The 20,905-nt window shown below is 39.2% G+C and overlaps 1 protein-coding gene across 12 annotated transcripts in view; it reads left to right on the forward strand.

Annotated features, from left to right (window-relative positions):
• LOC126267997 (myosin heavy chain 95F) overlaps positions 1-20,905 on the forward strand; it is a 380,222-nt gene that overhangs the window by 324,814 nt on the left and 34,503 nt on the right. For all 12 annotated transcript variants that reach the window (XM_049973362.1, XM_049973367.1, XM_049973370.1 and 9 more), the window contains 3 exons: positions 4,248-4,468; positions 10,356-10,446; positions 12,063-12,205. In XM_049973362.1, coding sequence (XP_049829319.1) covers positions 4,248-4,468; positions 10,356-10,446; positions 12,063-12,205 — 455 coding nt within the window. The remainder of the gene's footprint in view (positions 1-4,247; positions 4,469-10,355; positions 10,447-12,062; positions 12,206-20,905) is intronic.

Genomic DNA, 20,905 nt, shown 5'->3' on the forward strand with positions numbered 1-20,905 from the left:
GACATATTTAAAGGCAAAGGGTATGGGCAGAGATGTAAGTCAAGGCGGAAGTGTGGAGGCAAAGATGATGTTGAGTGACAGGTGAGGTATGAGTGGCGGCAACTTGAAATTAGCGGAGATTGAGGCCTGGTGGATAATGAGAAGAGAGGATATATTGAAGGGCAAGTTCCCATCTCCGGAGTTCAGATAGGTTGGTGTTGGTGGGAAGTATCCAGATAACTCGGACGGTGTAACACTGTGCCAAGATGTGCTGGCTGTGCACCAAGGCATGTTTAGCCACAGGGTGATCCTCATTACCAACAAACACTGTCTGCCTGTGTCCATTCATGCGAATGGACAGTTTGTTGCTGGTCATTCCCACATAGAAAAATCTTTTCCGAAAAATTTTTCTTTTTTTTCTTTCGTAACTTTTTTTGAGAAATTTTTTACGAAATTTTCTGAATTTCCCCACGCTTTAACGTGTTTTGGAGACAACACAACTACCTAACCTTTGCACCCATTGTTGTTCACCAACCTAAGTTCAGCACAGGATCAACATAGCTCATCTCAAACCAACACTTTTTCGACTTTTTTCACACCTTTATCTCTCCCTATATAAATTTCTATTTATTTTCACTTTAACCTCATATTACCCTTTCCACCTTCTAATACCATGTCAACCTCACAACATCCCTACAACGACCCCATTAAATTTTATTTACATTCCCTCCGCAAACATGCCTTCACCCTAGCCAGATTACGCTCCCATATTTTATTTACTCAGGCTTGCCTGACATTTGGCATTACCCCCAAAGGCCTCACACTTAAAGTTCCCATCTCTGGCTGCAATCCTTCTTTCCATCAGTCCTTATACCAGTTCCAAACAGCACAATCCATAGCCCTCACCCGCCTAATCCTTCACCTATACATCGACTCGGCCAATGAACACACCCGTCAACTCCTGTCCCAAATCAAAGTCCTCAATCTTTCCTCTCCCACATCCACACCGGCTGTACATAGCATCCTCCTACAGGCCAATCGCAAATTAGAACAGCATGCCACCCTCCACCTCAAAAAACTATCCAATCTCCTGGTTTCCCACCTCCGGAAAGGCAACTCACTCACCCTCCACAACCTTTCCAACAAACCTCAACCTCCTCTCATTGCACACAAACCCAGTTTCTCCCATCTACTCAATCTCCCACTTCCAGATCCACTCCCCCCAACACCTCAAAATTCTAGTCAACACAATCTGGAACCACAACACCCCAATTCAGTAGTTAACCTTTCCTCCAAACCTCTCTCCCAATCCGAAACCTCTGTCCTATCCAAAGGCCTCACCTTCAGCCCCACTCCCAGGTTCAACCAAACTACCCTTGTCAAAGATTTACTGTCCTACACTCGTAGTCTGGAAATATCACTTTGCCATGAAGAAAAATAGTCCTGATCCCACTCCTAATGATCCAACTCCCCAAGACACTATCCAAATTGAACCCTGCCTGGAACAGTTCCGTCCTCCATCACAGCGGGACCCACCTCCTCTTCCTCAAAATCACCCTCTCCAAACCTTCCAGGAATTTCTCACTTCCAGCCTTGCCTCTCAATCTTTCTTGAAAAACCTTAATCCTACTCCCAACATCACCACAGCCGAAGCCCAGGCTATCCGTGATCTGAAAGCTGACCGATCCATCATCATTCTTCCGGCGGACAAGGGTTCCACGACCGTGGTACTTGATTGTCGGGAGTATGTGGCTGAGGGACTGCGTCAGCTTTCAGACAACTCTACATACAAAGTTTGCCAAGGTAATCACATTCCTGATGTCCAGGCGGAGCTTCAAGGAATCCTCGGGACCTTAGGTCCCCTACAAAACCTTTCACCTGACTCCATCAAACTCCTGACCCCACCGACACCTCGCACTCCTACCTTCTACCTACTTCCTAAAATTCACAAACCCAAACATCCTGGCCACCTCATTGTAGCTGGTTACCAAGCCCCCACAGAACGTATCTCTGCCTATGTAGATCAACACCTTCAACCCATTACATGCAGTCTCCCATCCTTCATCAAAGACACCAACCACTTTCTGGAACACCTTGAATCCTTGCCCAATCTGTTACCCCCAGAAACCATCCTTGTAACCATTGATGCCACTTCCCTATACACAAATATCCCGCACGTCCAGGGCCTCACTGCAACGGATCACTTCCTTTCACGCCGATCACCTGCCACCCTACCCAAAACCTCTTTCCTCGTCACCTTAGCCAGCTTCATCATGACCCACAATTTCTTCACTTTTGAAGGCCAGACATACCAACAATTAAAGGGAACAACCATGGGTACCAGGATGGCCCCCTCGTATGCCAACCTATTTATGGGTCGCTTAGAGTTGTGGCCATTGATGCCACATGTTTTGGTACTCGCAAATTACTCATTAAAATCTATGGGGTAGTTCTCATTGGTCTGCAGCTTGTGGTCTTGCAGTAGCATTCTTGCTTCCTGCACATGGGGTCCCGGGTTCAATTCCTGGTGGGGTCAGCGATTTTCCCTGCCTCAAGATGACTGGGTGTTGTTGTGTCGTCTTCATCATCATTATCATTCCTCCTCATTATGGTCGGAGGAAGGCAATGGCAAACCACCTACACTAGGACCTTGCCTAGTTGGTGGTGCAGGTCTCCTGGATTGTCCCCTACACTCCTTGGATTATGGGACCTCATCATCAGCAATTCCCATTGACCTAGAATCGTGAAAATTGGCAGAAAACAAGGTTTCACAGCACAAGTAAAGGAAAAAAAATCCCAAAATTGTTAATTTGTAATTAAATCACACAAAAGATTCCTTTTTTCATTTGTTATCCAAAGTAAAACTTAAAATCAAAACTTTCTCAGAAATTTTGGAATCCCTGGGACCAATATCTTGCCAGTATCAATGTTGATAACAGGCACATATTGTCGAGATTCTTGATTCCCAGGATGGATGAGCTGTCTGTATACATAATTAAATGTGAATAGAACCTTCAGAGTGCATGTTGTACTCAAATCTGGCCAATTTTTTAACTAATAAATAGACTAGTTGATGAGGAAGTTTTGTAGGCCCAGGAGATAGGTGCAAGGTTGCCTGACTGCAGTGCCAGGCCGGTACGAGCTGTCACTACCCGGAAGTTATCATGAGCTGCCACCGACATCCTGACTGAACTAAGATGCAGCGTGTATTGATTAAGAAGCTGATAAGAACAGATTTCTTGGTACAGAGATAATGTTTAAGGGACGTGAAGGAAAAAGCAGTAAAAGGTCACACAGGGAATGTGACTCACGCTGGACTGGTGCTCGAGTCGGGCAGCCAGCAAGTGGCCATAGCTCCTTTCAAACTGTTACTGCAGTTGGGCAGTCTGGGTTGTATGGTAGCTTACAGCTCCCATTATTGCCATGAGGTGTCACTCCAGAAGTGGGGAACAGGTGACATTCAGCCTCCAGAGAACTTTCCTTCCTTGAAGAGTTCCTAAGATGTATGAAAATGGTGATATTCAGTTAGCTAACATTGTTGTCTGAATTTTAATCATAACTCTATTCAGCAGCCCATAAACAAAATTACTGCTATGCCAGACAAGTTGTCTGACTGTAGTTACTTAGTGCTATCCACACCAAGCTGGGAAAGGTTGTTTTGATTATTTATAGATGCCTCAGGCTGTGGCCTATGAACTGTGCCCTCCTTTTTGTCAAATTGTACCAGAAATTTCTTCTCTCCATGACACAACTCATTGCCTTTTCGTTAGCTATTGCATCTACCTATCTATCCCCAACCTTATTCAGTAGCACCAAATTTCATAAGCTTCAGTTCCCTTTTTGTGCATACTGTTTATTTTCAATGTTCCACTTTCATATAAGGCTACACTTTGGACAAACACTTTCAGAAAAGAAGTAATAACACTTAAATTTACAAGAAATGTAAAAACTTCTCAATTCCATAAACACTGTTTTTACTAATACCAGTCCTCATTTTATGCTCTCTCTAAATAAGTCATCATCAGTCATTTTGCTGCCAATATAGCAAACTCATCCTCAGCTTACCAAATGAATTTCATGGTGAAATGTTTTAAAAGGAATTTATTGTTCAAAAAATTAAAAAACTTTGACTAAGCAATTTTCATATAGAGTAACATATGAGGAAACATGTATGCAGGTAAGAACTATTTATACAACATAAGTAAACTGGTACAACTTAATAGCAAATCACAATTCTATTATTACTTTGAAATATGCTCCTGTTCCAGACTGATGACTCAATCACTACAGCCCAGGTGGACAGTCTACACCTTCAGCTGATGAATAGAATAAATGAGCAAATGAGCCAATTACAGACAAAACTGCAACAGCAAAAGAATGCAGAAGAACAAGAACGATTGCGCAAGATTCAAGAAGAAATGGAGAGGGAAAGAAAGCGCAAGGAGGAAGAAGAAAGAAAGAAAAGAGAAGAGGAGGAAAATAGAAGGAAGTGAGTAACAACATTTCTTACAGTGAATGCACAAAAAAGTATTACATTTCATGTTAAAGTACCTCCTATAATTATGGAAAACTTACATAAAGATGAAAGGAATACAAGAGTGAACGAAAAATCTTTGTTTCAGAATATCTCAACAAGCTAAGTTTTTACCTGTTGGTACTGCATGTGATTGTTGCGAGAAAAAATTCTGTGATTATTAGTAAGATTATTGCAGATTATGCAGTTATGTCTAATTTAATACTATTAGAAAGAAGTTACATAAATATTCAGTCAGATCTTGATAATATTTCAAGGTGGTGCGAAGATTGACAGCTTGCTTTAAATGTTCAAAAATTGTGCACTTCATAAAATGAAAATGCATAGTATCCTATGACTAAAATAGCACTGACTCATGTTTGTAATCAGCCAATTCACGTAAATGCATGGGTGTACCAATTTGTAGGGATATGAAATGGATTGATAGGTTCAGTCGTGGGTGAAGTAGGTGGTAGAATTCAGTTTATTGCCAGAATACTGGAGAAGTACAATCAGTCTACAAAGGAGATTGCTTACAAATCACTCCTGCAACTGGTTCTAGAATATCGCTCAAGTGTATAGGACCCATAAGAAATAGGACTAACAAGGGGTGTTGAATGTATACAGAGAAAGGCAACATGAATGGTCACAGGTTTATTTATTCTGTGGAAGAGTATCACAGAAATACTGAAGGAACTGAACTGGAAGATCTTGAAGATAGACATAAACTATCTCAAGAAAGTCTATTAATGATGTTTCAAGAATTGGCTTTAAATGATGACTCTAGGAATATCCTACAGTCCCCTACATATCACATAAATAGGTATCGTGAGGATAAAATTAGAATAATTACTGTACACACAGGGTCATCCAAATAGTTATTCTTCATGCGCTCCATATATGAATGTAACAGGAAGAAATCCTCTGTCATGCACCTCATGGTGATTTTCAGAGTGTAGATGTAGATGTAGAGAAGTATGTGATGAATTTCGGATTGGTTAGTACTCTTTTTCTATTACTACCAATGTGATATTAGTTTCCTGTTTTTTGCTCTCTTCTTCTTCTTCTTCTTCTTCTCCTCCTCTTCCTTCTCCTCCTCCTCCTCCTCCTCCTCCTCCTCCTTCTACGTGCTCTTTTGTTTGCACCTTTCCACCATATTGGCGCTCTGACTATATTGATGTTTCACCAGTGTTTTCTTGAAGAATCACTACACTTTTGTGTGGTATTAAAACTTGCAAATGTTATTGTATGCTGAATATAGTCCCACACACAGCTGTTAGAGCTGTGATTTGGCGAAAAGCATATTAAAGAAGTATTTGAAATTATGAATCCCAAATCTGACTCTGTGTAATAGATAAAAACACAGTCTAATAATTACATGATATGCTGATGTTCTGACAGCTTTGAATAACAATTAGCATGTTATACCAACACAAAAATATGGGAATAAAATTGCAAATTGCAACAGCTTTGAGGCACATTTGTTTGTTGTCCACTCATGATAATAACAATTTGATACTGTTACTTTTATCTGTTGATACATTTTTTAACCTACGAATAAAAGTTCTTATTTTTGTTGTGTCTATTAACGATGTTTCAAGAATTGGCTTTAAATGATGACTCTAGGAATATCCTATGGTCCCCTACATATCAAGTACATAAGGATCGTTTTATCCCCCAAAAACTTACACATTTCTCTTAATGAAAATTTTACAAATTGATTTGTTGTGAAATAAGTATTTTCACTGAGTTTTATTATTTCTTTCGTGCAGGGTAATATACATACATGTGAAATGAGTCAAAGTATAATCATCAAAGCGAAGCAGGTCATGGAAACTAATTTAATACTTTACTGCCATTCAACTATTATAAATTATTTGTAATTGCCCAAGCAAATGTACAGCAGTAGAATAAACAGAAAAGTCACTTGTTTTTTAGGAGGTATTGGGAGCTGGTGCTCCTCCATGATGTTATTGGCTGTTGTTTATTTCTCTTGTGAACGTTACTATATCTACATGGTCACATTGATATTTATCATACAATGGTAACTATCCATGAGCTGTTATGGCAGAGCTCTAATTACGATAAAAATTGCTACTTGTCATGTAGCTAACAGGAGTCTTGAATCAAGATAGTCAGATAATTTGTAATGGGAATAGCTAATGAGATATGTTGTTGATTTTATTCTGAGTATATTGGACTCCTAAATTTGTGTTTTATGTTGATGGGACCTTGTTGAACACCTTTACACCAGAATACCAAACCTACTATGAATCATAGGAAAGGAAATAAATGCTACAACCAAAATTTTTTTCTATTGTGCATTATGGTTATGTAAACCACAATTTAAGTGAAACTGTTTATTATGATTGTTATTATTATCATTATTTGCTTAAAATAGCATCAAAGCATAAATACACTGGGAAGTAAGTTAGGATTTCCAAGATCATTGAAGAGGCCTGTAGGAGATGTGTACTGGGAAACTTGGTGAAAATAAGACAGATATAAACAAAATACAAGATGATAAAGCAAATTGTGTCCTCATAACAGGACATTGGTTATTCATTAGTTGAGATCAATTTATGGTCAGAGTGACATATGTTTCCCTGTCTCTTCTCCTTTGTAACAGTTGGCATTTACTCAGATTTTGTTAGTGTTTCTACTGGCTTAATGTCTTACTAAGCTCAAAATAAAACAAATTAGATTCAAACAATATTATGAAAAGGATAGATCGCTATGTACCATAAGGATGATACCTTCGAGTTGCAGACAGGCTCAAAGAAAGGACTGTTACACAATGAGATTTTGGCGAAAGCCCCTTCAGAAAGGAAAACACACACATTCATTCACACAAGCAGACACACCTCACACACACATGACCCCAATCTCCGGCCGCTCTGGCCAGAATCCAACTGTGTCCACTATGAACCATTGAACTGTAGGAAAGGAAATAAAAAAGCTGTATATTTCTCTATTGTGTATTGTGGTTGTGTAAACCACAAATTAAGTGAAACTGTTCTTTTTTGTTGTATGCATCAAATACCATCAAAGAGTAAATTCACTGAGAACTAAGTGTTGAAATTCATAGATCTTTGAAGAAGCCTGTGGGAGAAGTTTGCTGGGAAGCACGCCATGGGGTCATATACCTGTGGAAGACCCAGAAGCAAGACCTACCCGATCCATCCACCCAGCATTTCCTATTCTAGCCTTGTCTCTGACTTACCCTACTCCATCAGAGGCTGTACCATGTGTGAAAGAAGCCTACCATATACCAGCTGTGTGGCAATTATTTGCTTTTTATGTTGGTAAGAATGTCAACTAGCTGCCCACCAGGTTGAATGACAACTGCCAGATGGTAGCCAAGAGCAAAGTGGTACAACATACAGCCAGACATAACATACTCGATTTTAATGGCTGCTTCGCATCCCAAGCCATTTTGATCCTCCCCTCCACCACCAGCTTTTGTGAACTGCCCAGATGGGAGTTACTCTTACAACAGGTTCTGTGTTCCTGAAATCATCCCGGCCACAACTTATGGTAATCTCGTATCCCCACAACCTCCACCCAACAGTTTCCACCCACTCTGTCCTATCACCTCCTCCCAATCCATGTTGTCCCTTCACCTTCATTGTGTGCTGCCTTCTGACAGTGCACCCAACATTTTTCTCCTCTTATCTGCTCCTCTCCTTTCTACTCCTTGTCTCCCTCTCCCTCTCCCCTCCCCTATAGTCTCTCAATGCTACACTTGGCAGCCTTCTCTGACTACCATCTAAATTTTACATTTTGCTCCAGGGTACACTGAATTTTCTTCACCTACCCATACCCTGCAGCCCCTCCCCCTTCTCCACCCCACTCAGGATTACTGCTTCTGTTTGATGTGACAAAGCTGCATTCTGGCCAGAGCAGCCAGAGATAGCAGTCATGTGTGCTTCAGGTGTACTTGCTAGTGTGAATGAGTGTGTGTTTTCCTTTCTGAGGAAGGCCTTAACTGAATGTGTAACAGTCTTTTTGTTGGCCTCTCTGCAACTCTGTGTGTCATATTTATGGTAAGTAGTAATCTATCCGTTTCGTAATATTGTTGATATTCCAATTTGGATTTTTCATTGTTTAACATATAAACTTTGTTTATACTTGCTATAACCACTAGATATTCTTTTTGTGTTGAAAGTTTCATGGGGAACATTACCTCTCCTGATGTTGTGAAGATCATATTCATATTACTGAAGTTATTTGTGACAGCTTTTCCAAGACGTTCCATGGCAGTATCTAGTGAGCCTGACATCCCCATCTCTTGAGCAAAAGTTACAAAATGCTTCTTAAAAAGTTTTACAATACTTTACACTTCTATTGCCAACATATCATTTACTGTTAAAAGATATCTGCCCGACCTATGATCAATATAACATACATTTTCCTGTCTCTGTTCTACCATTCTCCTCCTTCACTATACCCATGCTGTCTTTATTTTGTTACTGTACTTGGTGGGACTGTGTTCTGCTCATAATAAGTTTGTGTATATATGTGGAGTATGTCTAATAATGAGTTCGCTGACAGATACAATTCCTTTTTATCTTACAAGATACCTTTACTCTAATTTCAGATAAAGACAAATTTATTAATAAATATGCTGTATTTGTTGACATGGCATACATTTTCCTCTATGCACCACTCTAATTCATGCCTTTGAGAGGTTTCCTAAAATAGCCAATTTTTGGATTACTGATTACCCTCCTAAATTCAAATTTAGTAAATTTTCTATCATTAACAGTATTATCACTTAATATATGCAACTGCATGTCATGGTCTTACAGGCCATTGACTAGTGGTTTTGATTAGATATTTTTATAAAGATATTATCAACATCTATTTTCAAGCAACTCACTACCAACAAGCTCCAGTCAGACTTAAAGTTGGAATTGGAAATCTCTATAGTTTCTAATAAAAATCAGTTACATGATTTGTAATTATTCCTAAAATTGTACATTAATCTAGACAGAAGGATTAAAAATTCTTTGCTAACAATGAAACAATTGTAATTTTTGTTTTCAGTGTGCATCATTTGCTAAAAATGTAGGTGTAACTTTTATGTGATAAATATCAATATAATCATTTCGATGCTAAGCTAATAGTGTGAGATAAATGGCAACTGTTTATCATAAGTGAGGAAGCAACATCTTCTTTAAAAGTACCAGCTTTTCTTTTGGTTTTGTTATACCAACATTACCTTGAAAAATTACACATGATTTGTAGTAGTTTAATGGTAGTTAATTATTAATGCAATTTTAAGCTGCTTCTTCTCTTGAGCATGTTTACCTGTACTTGTTACACTTCATTGAAAGTTTATATTAACTGTTTTCTGCACCCATGATTACTGTATTAGCACATAGAAAAAGGCACAACCGCATGTTGTTTCCAACAGCCACACTTCTCATCATCAAATCCCACTTCGTCATGTCTTTTATTTTGTAACTGCTATTCCTCAGTAGAGTGGTACTCTGGAAACATTATGAAAACAATGGTAAAGAAAGGATTTACAAAATGAAAGTACAATCAAATATTATTGTAAAACACTTCATCTGTGTGAAGGAACCTCTGTTTCCAAATTGTAGACTTTTTTTTTTTTTGAGTGTGTGTGTGTGTGTGTGTGTGTGTGTGTGTGTGTGTGTGCCTGATGTCACTTTATATATATGTTTAATTGTAATGTTTTTGGGAGAATGTGTAATGCATGTATTTGAAATAATTAAATCTACCTTATATTTTATACCAATAATAATTGATGTAAGAGCTAAGAAACTTTATTACATTTTGTTGTAGTATGGAATTAATTTAAGCATTACACTCTTGATTTCACTGAAATTTTCAGAAAGGCTGAAATGGAAGCTAGGAGAAAGGCTGAGGAAGAAGCAAGGAAAAAACAAGAGGAGGAAGACAGGAGAGCTGCTGCAGCACTTCAGGTGAGTGCTAAAAGAAGTTAAATTTTCATTCTTTAGTGTAACATTTTCTGTGAATTACCTGTCGTCTCTTTATCAAGTGTTAATCAAATTAATACTGCTTTATGCTTTGAAGAAGGAAAAAAATGTTTGTTATTCGCATAGAGAATTACAAAACATAATTAGTAACAGCCATATAATACATTTGTAAAGAATTCCTCTATATTTTTACTTTAGTACTGAAGAAACAGTTGCAGATATTTTTCTGTACATACATTTTCTTTAGGTGGCAGAAAATCAACTGATTCTTTATTACTTCTTATACACATTGAGGAAATTGGTGTAAAGATCCATTGCTGTTAGAAACAGAATTTAGAGATGCTAAAAGCACCATTATTATTTCTTGTCTGCTTAAAGTGCCATCTCCCAATGGATTTTTAAGAATCCCCTAGAAGACCACTCTGCAACTAATTACATGAAAAGGAATTTGGTTTTCTTGGTGAGCACAGGGACAGAATAAGACAATAATTATGCTCAACATTAAGTCAGTTGTGTCTGAGTTGAAACTGAAACCTAAAAAGTTTGTCAAGTGTGATAAATCTATTGCCAGCCATTTGTAAGAGTATGTTGTTAGTTATCATATACATTACCATCTGGAGATGACAGTGGCCGTGTGTGTGTGTGTGTGTGTGTGTGTGTGTGTGTGTGTGTGTGTGTGTGTGTGTGTGTGTTTCACTACATCTGACAAAAGGAATTACTCCAAGCTGATAGTATCTAACAGACTTTTTTTGTACATGCCTTTTTGGTTCTCAGTGCCACCTCTGTGTGGTGAGTAGTAATATATTTATTTCATATTGACAACCCAGGATGGCTTAGTGGCAGTATTATGAAAGAGATACATTGCTACTCACCAATAGAGGATCTGTTGAGTTGCAGACAGACACAGCAAAAAGACTGCTTTACATTTAAGCTTCCAGCCAAAAGGCCTTCTTCTAAGGTAGAAAACACACCCATTCACACAAGAACAATCTCACACATGCAGGACCACTATCTCTGGCCATTGAGGCTAGACTGGAGCAGCTGCACCTGATGGGAGAAGCAATCCATGTATGGAGGGGTAAAGGATGAGGCTGGGATGGGGAGGAATAGCAGGCTAGGGGTGGGGGAGGGTGTGTTGCTTGTAGGAGCATGCATCTACATGCCGGCGACAGGGTGTGGCATCTAGGTGCAGTTGGGTGGTATGAGAGGGGGGGGGGCAATAAAAAAGGGTAGAAGTAGTGGAGGAGAGGAGGAACTATTGGATGCATTAGTGGAACAGAAGGCTGTTCAGTGCTGGAGTGGGAGCAGTGAAGGAGATAGGTGGGTAAAGGTCAGGGATTAGTGAAGATTGAGGCCAGGGTGAACAGGAAATAAGGAAATATTGCAGGGAGAGTTCGCACCTGCAAAATTCTTATTGTTGTTATTCCAACTACCTAGAAAATTTTACGTTATTGTTTGTGAGATTCATGTCTGTAGTGATATGGAAACTGATGAATGTTATACCTTTTGTAGTTGATACAAAAGCCAATTCTTGTGAAAACTCAATTTACTGACTAAATTATAGTTCCATTATTAACTACTTAAAATAAATATATTTGCAGAAGCAACTGGAAAAAGAAGCTTTGGAAGATGCAAAGTACCGTGAACAGTTAGAGCAAGAAAAGAGAGACCATGAGTTGGCACTCAGACTGGCTCAGGAAACAAATGAACAGATTGAGGATATGCCTCAACCATCTGCTGCGAGGTAGGTTTCTTTAGCTCAGTGAGGCAAATTTTTAGTTCTGTATAAAATTATGGTGTATATGTTGCTATGAGGGAGTAATGGATACAACTACACTAGTGCCTGTAACTTAAATATGTGCATGAAATGAGAGCAACAAGGTAAGTCTTAATCAAAAGACTACAGCATACAACAGTGTCCAATTAAAGTAATTAAAAGAGCTGTGAAAACAAAGCATAAATTTTTAAAAAAATCGCTAAACCAGATAATGTCTTTCCCAACAAACCTCTGTTCTGCACATCTATTGTAGAGTGTGCCTTTGGAGTTAGATGCACATCTTCTCAAATTTTTGATAAACTGATAGATCTTTCTGCTTCTTTTTTTTTTTTTTTAATTGAATTAACTGAATGCTTCTTGCATTAATTCCTTTTTATTCATGTGGACTTCATTCAACTTCTGATATCAACAAGACTTTTGTTTCATTTAAACTAGTAATGAAGCACTCTTTGCCTTTGTAGCAACTTACTGACATACACTATGTGATCAAAAGTATCCAGACACCCTCAAAGACATATGTTTTTGTATTAGGTGCATTGTGCTGCCACCTACTCCTAGGTACTCCACATCAGTGACCTCAGTGGTCTTTAGACATTATGAGAGAGGAGAATGGGGTGCTCCACGGAACTCACAGACTTCGAACGTGGTCAGGTGATTGGGTGTCACTTGTGTCGTACATCTGTACGTGAGATTTCCACACTCCTAAACATCCCTGGGTCCACTGTTTCCAATGTGATAGTGAAGTGGAAACTTGAAGGGACACGTACAGCACAAAAGCGTACAGGCCGACCTCATCTGTTGGCTGACAGAGACTGCCAACAGTGGAAGAGGAATTCCAAACTGCATCAGGATCCACTGCAAGTACTATGACAGTTGGGTGGGAGGTGAGAAAATGGTTGAGAAAATGTTTGAGTGGCTGCTGATAAGCCACACATCACACCGGTAAATGCCAAATGATGTCTTGCTTGGTGTAAGGAGCATAAATATTGGATGATTGAACAGTGAAGAAACGTTGTGTGGGGTGAGGAATCTTGGTACACAATGTAGTGATCTGATGGCAGGGTGTGGGTATTGCGAATTCCCGGTGAACATCATCTGCCAGTGTGTGTAGTGCTAACAGTAAAATTCAGAGGCAATGGTGTTATGGTGTGGTCACATTTTTCATGGAAGGGACTTGCACCCCTTGTTGTTTTGCTTGGAACTATCATAGCACAGGCCTTCATTGGTGTTTAAGCACTTTCTTGCTTCCCACTGTTGAAGAGCTATTCCGGGGTGGTGATTGCATCTTTCAACATGATTGAGCAGCTGTTCATAATGCACGACCTGTGGCAAAGTGGTTATATGACAATAACACCCCTCTAATGGACTGCCCTGCACACAATCCTGACCTGAATCTTATAGAAGACCTTTGGGCTGTTTTTGAATGCTGACTTCATGCCAGGCCTCACCGTAGAGTATTGATACCTCTCCTCAGTTTAGCACTTCATGAAGAATGGGCTGCCGTTCCCCAAGAAACCTTCCGGCATCTAATTGAACATACACCTGCGGGAATGGACGCTGTCATCAAGACTAAGGGTGGACCAACACCACATTGAATTCCAGCGTTACTGGTGGAGAACGCCACAAACTTGTAAGTAATTTTCAGCCAGGTGTCCGGATACTTTTGATCACGTAGTGTAGCTATAGAACCACAGCAGACCTTTTGAACCCCTCACAACCTTGTTCAATATATATATGTTAAAAATATATTTCTCTGCAAGGAACTGATCCTCCACTGCAGCTCAAGCTGGAGAGTCCTGACTGATCATGAGAAGGAAGTATGGACTACTTGCACTGCTGATAAGTCATACATTTGGTTGCAGTACCTCATACCTACTCCTCTGAGCATTAAAGGTATTCCTCAAGATGTCAAACTTCAAACAGATATCCAGCATGAAGCTTCCCCATGCTAGGGCCCCAACATCACCAAAATGGTAACTTTCCAAATTGTTAATGTGATTTTATTGGCTACCACTATCCCTCAAGATGTACCACAAGGGTCATTCTGCAAAACCAGTACAGAATTCATCTTAAAGAGCATGTTACTCTATTCATTCATGAACATTTATGAATGTACTACTTTTAAATTGAACGATTTTGTCTCTGCACTCCTGTGGAAGGGACACATGCTGCTGGACACAGGCACATGGACCAGCACACACTTTTATGGAAAAACTGCACCTCACTGCTATCTCGGCTGTAAACTCTGCTGAAAATTGTATTCAAAACATCAGATATTGGCTGTGTTGTAGCCTAATCCCTCCTTGGTCAACCTTGCCTCTGGGGAACATTTCCTGTATCTCAAAACTATCACCAAAATCTTGAAATAACACTTTGTCCTCACTCTCTTCTCTTCTTCTTCTTTTTCTTCATCTACTACTACTACTGAGACTTAAATGTGCATCTGACAGCTTCAGGGTGTGCAATGATTCTATTTCACAAAGCAAAATCCATATGGAATCTCTACAGCATTGTGCTGCTCTCAGTAGAAGTGCAAACATGCCTGCCACCCATTGGTCCTTATGAACTGCTTTTTATTGTCCTTGGATCAAATGTTTATTCAAAGCAGAATCTTCTCCTTTTCTATACACAAAGCACAGTTCCAGATAAGGGTAAATATTGACTGCTATCCAGTGGTCACTTACTATATACCTTTCTTTTTTAATTTTCCTGGTTACAGTTCAATTTTGGACACTAAGGTATGTAAATAGGTTTGCAAATTAACAGAATTTCATGCCTGAAATGGCTTTTATGAAATCTGATAAGATGAATGGGGAAAGGAAAATGACATAAGATTATAAAACGTAATGATCATGTGGCATAAGAGTGTTTTAACCTTAAGCTATTTCATGTAACTGTCTTGGACATTTTACTATGTTTCATTGATGCATGTATATAATCTATTTTTAAATCAACTCAAACTTTTATTTCTAACTATTGTTGTTATTGACTTATAGACTTCTACAGCTGTGTGATATTACAGTCTTCAGATCTCAGCACTGTTTGAAGTAGTTCTCTATACTGGTCATATTTTACCCATTGACACTTGTGTCCAGATGTAGACTAGGAGCACCTTGGTGGACTTTCAGTAACACTGTTTTGATACACATACACCATAATGACAAAGTACATCTATGTATGTTCGACAGCATGAGAGTTCAGGAGAAAATATATGAGAAAATAGGGTCTTATTTATAAAATTTTTTTGCTAACCATACTAGTGGCAGTTTTCAAGAATTTGTTTCCATGGCCATTGAGATAAAGGAATATGATATAATAATACTAAATAAGAAACCATTTTATGATACAATCAATAGCAATTTTGATCACAGTGGTGATCTTCAGATGCTAAAAGCAGTATTTGGTGAACACATGTTCATAGATAGTCAAACTGACCGTTTGTCAGTTTGATAACACATGAACATGTTCACAAAAGGCCACTTTTACTTACTTACTTTACATTTCTGGGTCCTTTTACTTACTTTACATTTCTGGGTCACCAACTACACTGCATATTTCCAGTAATCAGTCACATGGATGGCTTTGTCATTTGCTATGATAAAGTCTGTCACTGTGCAAGTTTTACCTATTTTTGGGTATATTGATATGTTGATGATCCTGTGTTACACCACACTCACAGGAGTCACTCTCTTCGTACCCCCATTTCCTCAGGTTGGTTCTGTACCATGTGATACCAGTTTGTAAGCAGTTAACTGCCATCCAGGTTGGAAATGGTGGATGATTCCCAGCAGCCAGATGTTCCTTGGGATTTATTAGTGTTTGATTAATACAGGTTTGCCATAAATATTCTCACTATATTCCTTTTCATTCATCTAAGGAATTGGTTATTCACATAAAACATCACTGGGACTTAAATCACCTGTGCTGTATTTGGTTGCTGTGTAACGGGTGTCTGTGATCATCAGACTGTTTTCTCCTTTTGAACTCAGCTGCAACTTTCCTTCTGATTGTGGCTGGAGCTATGCCGACAGTGGGGTGAAACTGTTGAACTGACGTTGGTTTTAGGCAGCCAGATAACAACGCACACAGTCTCATTATTGGCACATAGATGTATATGATGCATTTTGTGTGTGCAGAGTTGTACCACGCAGGTGCTGCATGCTCTGGTGCAGAGAAGCATACTGCAAGTGCCATTATTCTGAAACTGAACTCCTCATTTGATGCTGGTTGGTTTTTGGATGATATTATTCCTCACATGTACTTTTCCCTTAACATTTTGACCATGCATATGATATTTGGAGAGTACTGTGAAGTTGAATACCCAAACATGTTGATAAGTCATCATGGTTCAACTCCTGATCCTGCCACACCACTTTCAGTTGGCTATGTGTGTCTTTATTTCTGAGGTTGAAGGCACACGCCAGAGTTTTACAGTGATTTGACTTGGGGAAATGTTCTCTATAGTAGATAGCTAAGTCTTTAGGAGTCTACTTAAGTTTCCCTTCCACTTCCTCACTTTTCTTTGTGCAGTCATGGCAGTATCATTGGCGTATATAAACTGTCTCGTATCAGTGTTTATAAGCTGGTCATTTGTATGGTTGTTATATAAAACTGGTGACAGGACATGGCCTGAAAGTAGGCCATTCTTTTGCTTTCTCCAGCAGCTATTCCTCTCATGTAGTGCCACATAAAAACATCTTTTTTGTGGGAGACATTCCACTAATTTTGTCATCCGTAAGTCCTCAGTCATGTTATAAAATTTAATGAGCAGCTGTTGCTGCCTGACAATATCATAGACAGCTGAGAGGTCTATAAAAGTGACTCCAGTTATCGGCTTCCATTTCAAGCCATCTTTTTGTGGTGGGTGAGATGGAGTATTTGGCCACAACATGACTTATGAGGCATAGATTCTGTTAGTTCTGTTATGACTTTCGTCTCTGTTGAGCCAAAAATTCTGTCACGGACCATACTGTCAAGTGCATGGTAAACATGATGAAGAAGTGACACATTCCTGAAGTTTTGTGCATCCTTAGGTTGTTTCTCTGGTTTTAGAGGGGCTATCACCTTTGGGTTTTCTCCAGGGAATGTGCATGATAGTGATACCACTGTCAATTAACTATACACTCAGTTTTAGGGCAGCAAGCCCAAAATGCTTTATTTGTTCAGTGTGGATATCATGCAAGCCAGCTCTGCACTTGGTGAGTCAATCATCTGAACATTTCAATACTGAATGGTCTGGCAAAGATGTCCCCTTCATTACTCATATCATGTTGAATTTTCACTCTAGATAGTATTTTCTCTTCTGTCAGTAGGTATCCCAATGAGATCAGGTTCTGGAGTTATAGGTTTGTTGCAGATACTTGTTACTAACTTCCAAGCTCACCAGTTATTTTGCTTCGTGATGAGAATCCTTCTTTTTTTTTCTGGATGAACGAAGTTAACGGACAAACTGATACAAGGTTCCAACAGCACAATTTCTTGGTTCAGTTCTTCTTTAAAACTCTACCATCTTGCTTTTTTAAAGCTGAAGAGTCTTTTAAAGGGAAATACTTTGAGTATGATAGCTGCACTTTTGACATCTGAAGGTGGCTATTGTGGCAGACACTGCCTATGATTGTGCCATAATGAAGTGATTGTGTAAAGAAACACAACTTAATAAAAAGTCAATCAATGTTGTCTTAAACGAAATTTCTGTTTATCCAAATTCCTGTTTAGTGTAGTTACCGTGTTCTGCTGAGTACTGATGGAAAATTCAGTTAATGAATATGGTGTAAATAAATTTAACAGGTACTCCTTATTTGCTTCCATTCTGGACTGCCCTTTGACCACATACAACATTCCTTCAAAATTTGTAATTATTGTTAGTCTGTTTGCAGAGTGATTTGGTTCTTAAGATAGAAATTTGTTTTTGGATGTAGTAAGCAAAGTTTTGGTAGGTGGAAGTGCTGTGCCTCCTATGATTGTCTCTTGTGTGCATGACCATGCAAGAGCAGTAGGGAAGATTTTGTCACAGCTAGTGAGAGTGGAAAAGTGAGCATAAGAGATCTACAACTGCTTTTGGCCAATAGCTCATCAAAATAACTTGCCTTTGCATGATTCCTGGAATGTGTATAAAATTCGTACTCCTTTAGAGCAAACTGTCCCTCCTGAAATATGAGATTACAATTTATACCACCTATAATCACTGGAAAAATTCAGGCCCTGGATGTTTGTTTTCTCTGTGCCAATAAGACATACTATCACACTGTTACAGGTACACCTAAAAGGATACCAAATTTCTGTCCATGACAGACTATTTCTCATTTAGTTACAAGCCTTCACAGGCCATCAGTTCTCATCAGTCCCTTACACGAGTATGATTCTGTATGCATTTACTAAGAGTGGATACATAGTTGAACACCCTGCGTGGTTTGTAACTCCCAAGGAGTTTGTCTTCAGTCTTGATAATGTGAACCTTTGGATCACTGTGGCATCCTATTTTTCATTCAGTGTTCATGGTGTAATTTAATGGTTTGTTTTGAGCATTTCTTGAATGTAGACAATGTCAATTTTGTGAAGTGTAATACATACATTCCATAGAAGGTTGGTCTCTCCACCTTGCAGACACTCATTTTCTGTCGCCTTCCTGATGCACATGGTGAGTCGTTAGCAGCTAATATTTTTCCTGTCCTAATCATTAGCACAACACTTTCAAATGAGCCTTACTAAAGGCTGAACTTGTGACCTCACAGTCATGGGATTCCTTGTGAGAGGTAACAAAGTGGCACTTTTGACTGAGACCCTGCAACTCGGCAACCCAAACATGATACAATTCATGGGCTGCTGCCTTCACCGTTAAACTCAGCCCTTGAGGAAATGATATGAGCAGATTGGTGGTAATAAGCTGTCAGTAATAGACACATTTCTTGAAATGAGAGAAAAGCGGGTTCCTGAAGCAGATGGCAAAGTGATGCTATAAATGCTTCTTGTACACCTCCCTGCCCTCGACAGACTCGTCATAAGGTGGGGAAGGGAGGCAGATGGGCTGGCAGTTGCTGTGGCTTTGCCAGCAGTCTGGTCAGCAGCCTGTCCAACATGGCCATGTGTCCCTGCAGTTGCAATTCCAAATGCCAGTGGAATTCCAGCTTCTGCTGGAGTAAACGTTGAAGCACCACCTCCACGTGTGCACCATTTGTCATTGTCAAATTGGCCAGAAACAAACACAAAAGCTCAAATGCTATTGTTGCCACTTGTGTAGTAATTCCAGACAGAAATAAGAATGTACACAAAGTTCTAAACATTTTAATGTGAACGCAGTTACAGTATTTCATACAAGTCAGGATACAAGCTAAGTTGAGCACAAGATACAAATAACAGTTCACCGCAAGAGTGGAGTCCAAGGTACTGCAACAAAATAAAATAATGCAATGAGATAACATGCTCTCTTCTCCAAGGTCATATGAAGTTAGTTTCTTGATTGGTGGGTTGAGGTGATGCTGACCATCAGCGGTGCCTACAGGTCTTGATGTGGTGCTGTCATCTGATATCTGATCAAAAGCATGAGGATGCACAAGACAATGGAAACTACTGCATTAAAGATGCAAAATGTGTACCCGAAGGACATGTGGTCTGTAACTGAAAAAGTGTCATGATGATCTCTCCATTGGCAAAAGATTCCAGAATAGTCCCCCACTAGATCTTTGGGAGGTGACCATGAGAAAAAACGTTGAACAACCAACGAAAGGATAAAATTCTATGAGTTGGGGCATGGAACTTAAGAAGCTTGAACATGGTAAGGAAGCTAGAAAATCTGAAAAGGGAAATGCGAAGAGTCAATCTAAATATAGTAGGGGTCGGTGAAGTGGATTGGAAAGAGAGACAAGGATGTCTGGTCTGCTGAATATAGGGTAATAAGAACAGCAGCAGAAAATGGTATAATGGGAGTAGGATTTGTTACAAATAGGAAGGTAGGGCAGAGAATGTGTTACTGTGAACACTTCAGTGACAGCGTTGTTCTTATCAGAATTGACAACAAACCAACACAATGGTAGTTCAGGTATATGTGCAAGCATCATAAGCTGAAGAAGAAGAGATAGATAAAGTATATGCGGATATTGAAAGGGTAATACAGTATGTAAATGGAGATGAAAATATAATATTCTTGTGGGACTCGAATGCTGTTGTAGGCAAAGGAATAGAAGAAAAGGTTACAGGAGAATATGGGCTTTGGGCAAGGAATGAGAGAGAAAAAAGACTGATGGTGTTCTATAATAAATTTCAGCTAGTAACAGCAAATATTCAGTTCAAGAATTTCAGGAGGAGAAGGCATACTTGGAAAAGACCGGATGATATGGGAAGATTTCAGTTAGATCACATCATGATCAGACAGAGATTCCAAAATCAGATACTGGATTGTAAATCATACCCAGGAAGAGATATGGACTCAGATCAGAATGTAGTAGTGATGAAGAGTAGGCTGAAGTTTAGAAGATTAGTCAAGAAGAATCAATACGTAAAGAAGTGGGATGCAGAAGTGCTAAGGAATGACGATTTATGCTTGAAGTTCTCTAAGGTTACAGATACAGAATAAAGAACTGCTCGGTATGCAGTACAGTTGAAGAGGAATGGACATCTCTAAACAGGGAAATCATGGAAGTTGGAAAGAAAAACAAGGTACAAAGAAGGTAA

This window comes from Schistocerca gregaria, chromosome 4, assembly GCF_023897955.1.
Source record: "Schistocerca gregaria isolate iqSchGreg1 chromosome 4, iqSchGreg1.2, whole genome shotgun sequence".
Lineage (NCBI taxonomy): Eukaryota > Metazoa > Arthropoda > Insecta > Orthoptera > Acrididae > Schistocerca > Schistocerca gregaria.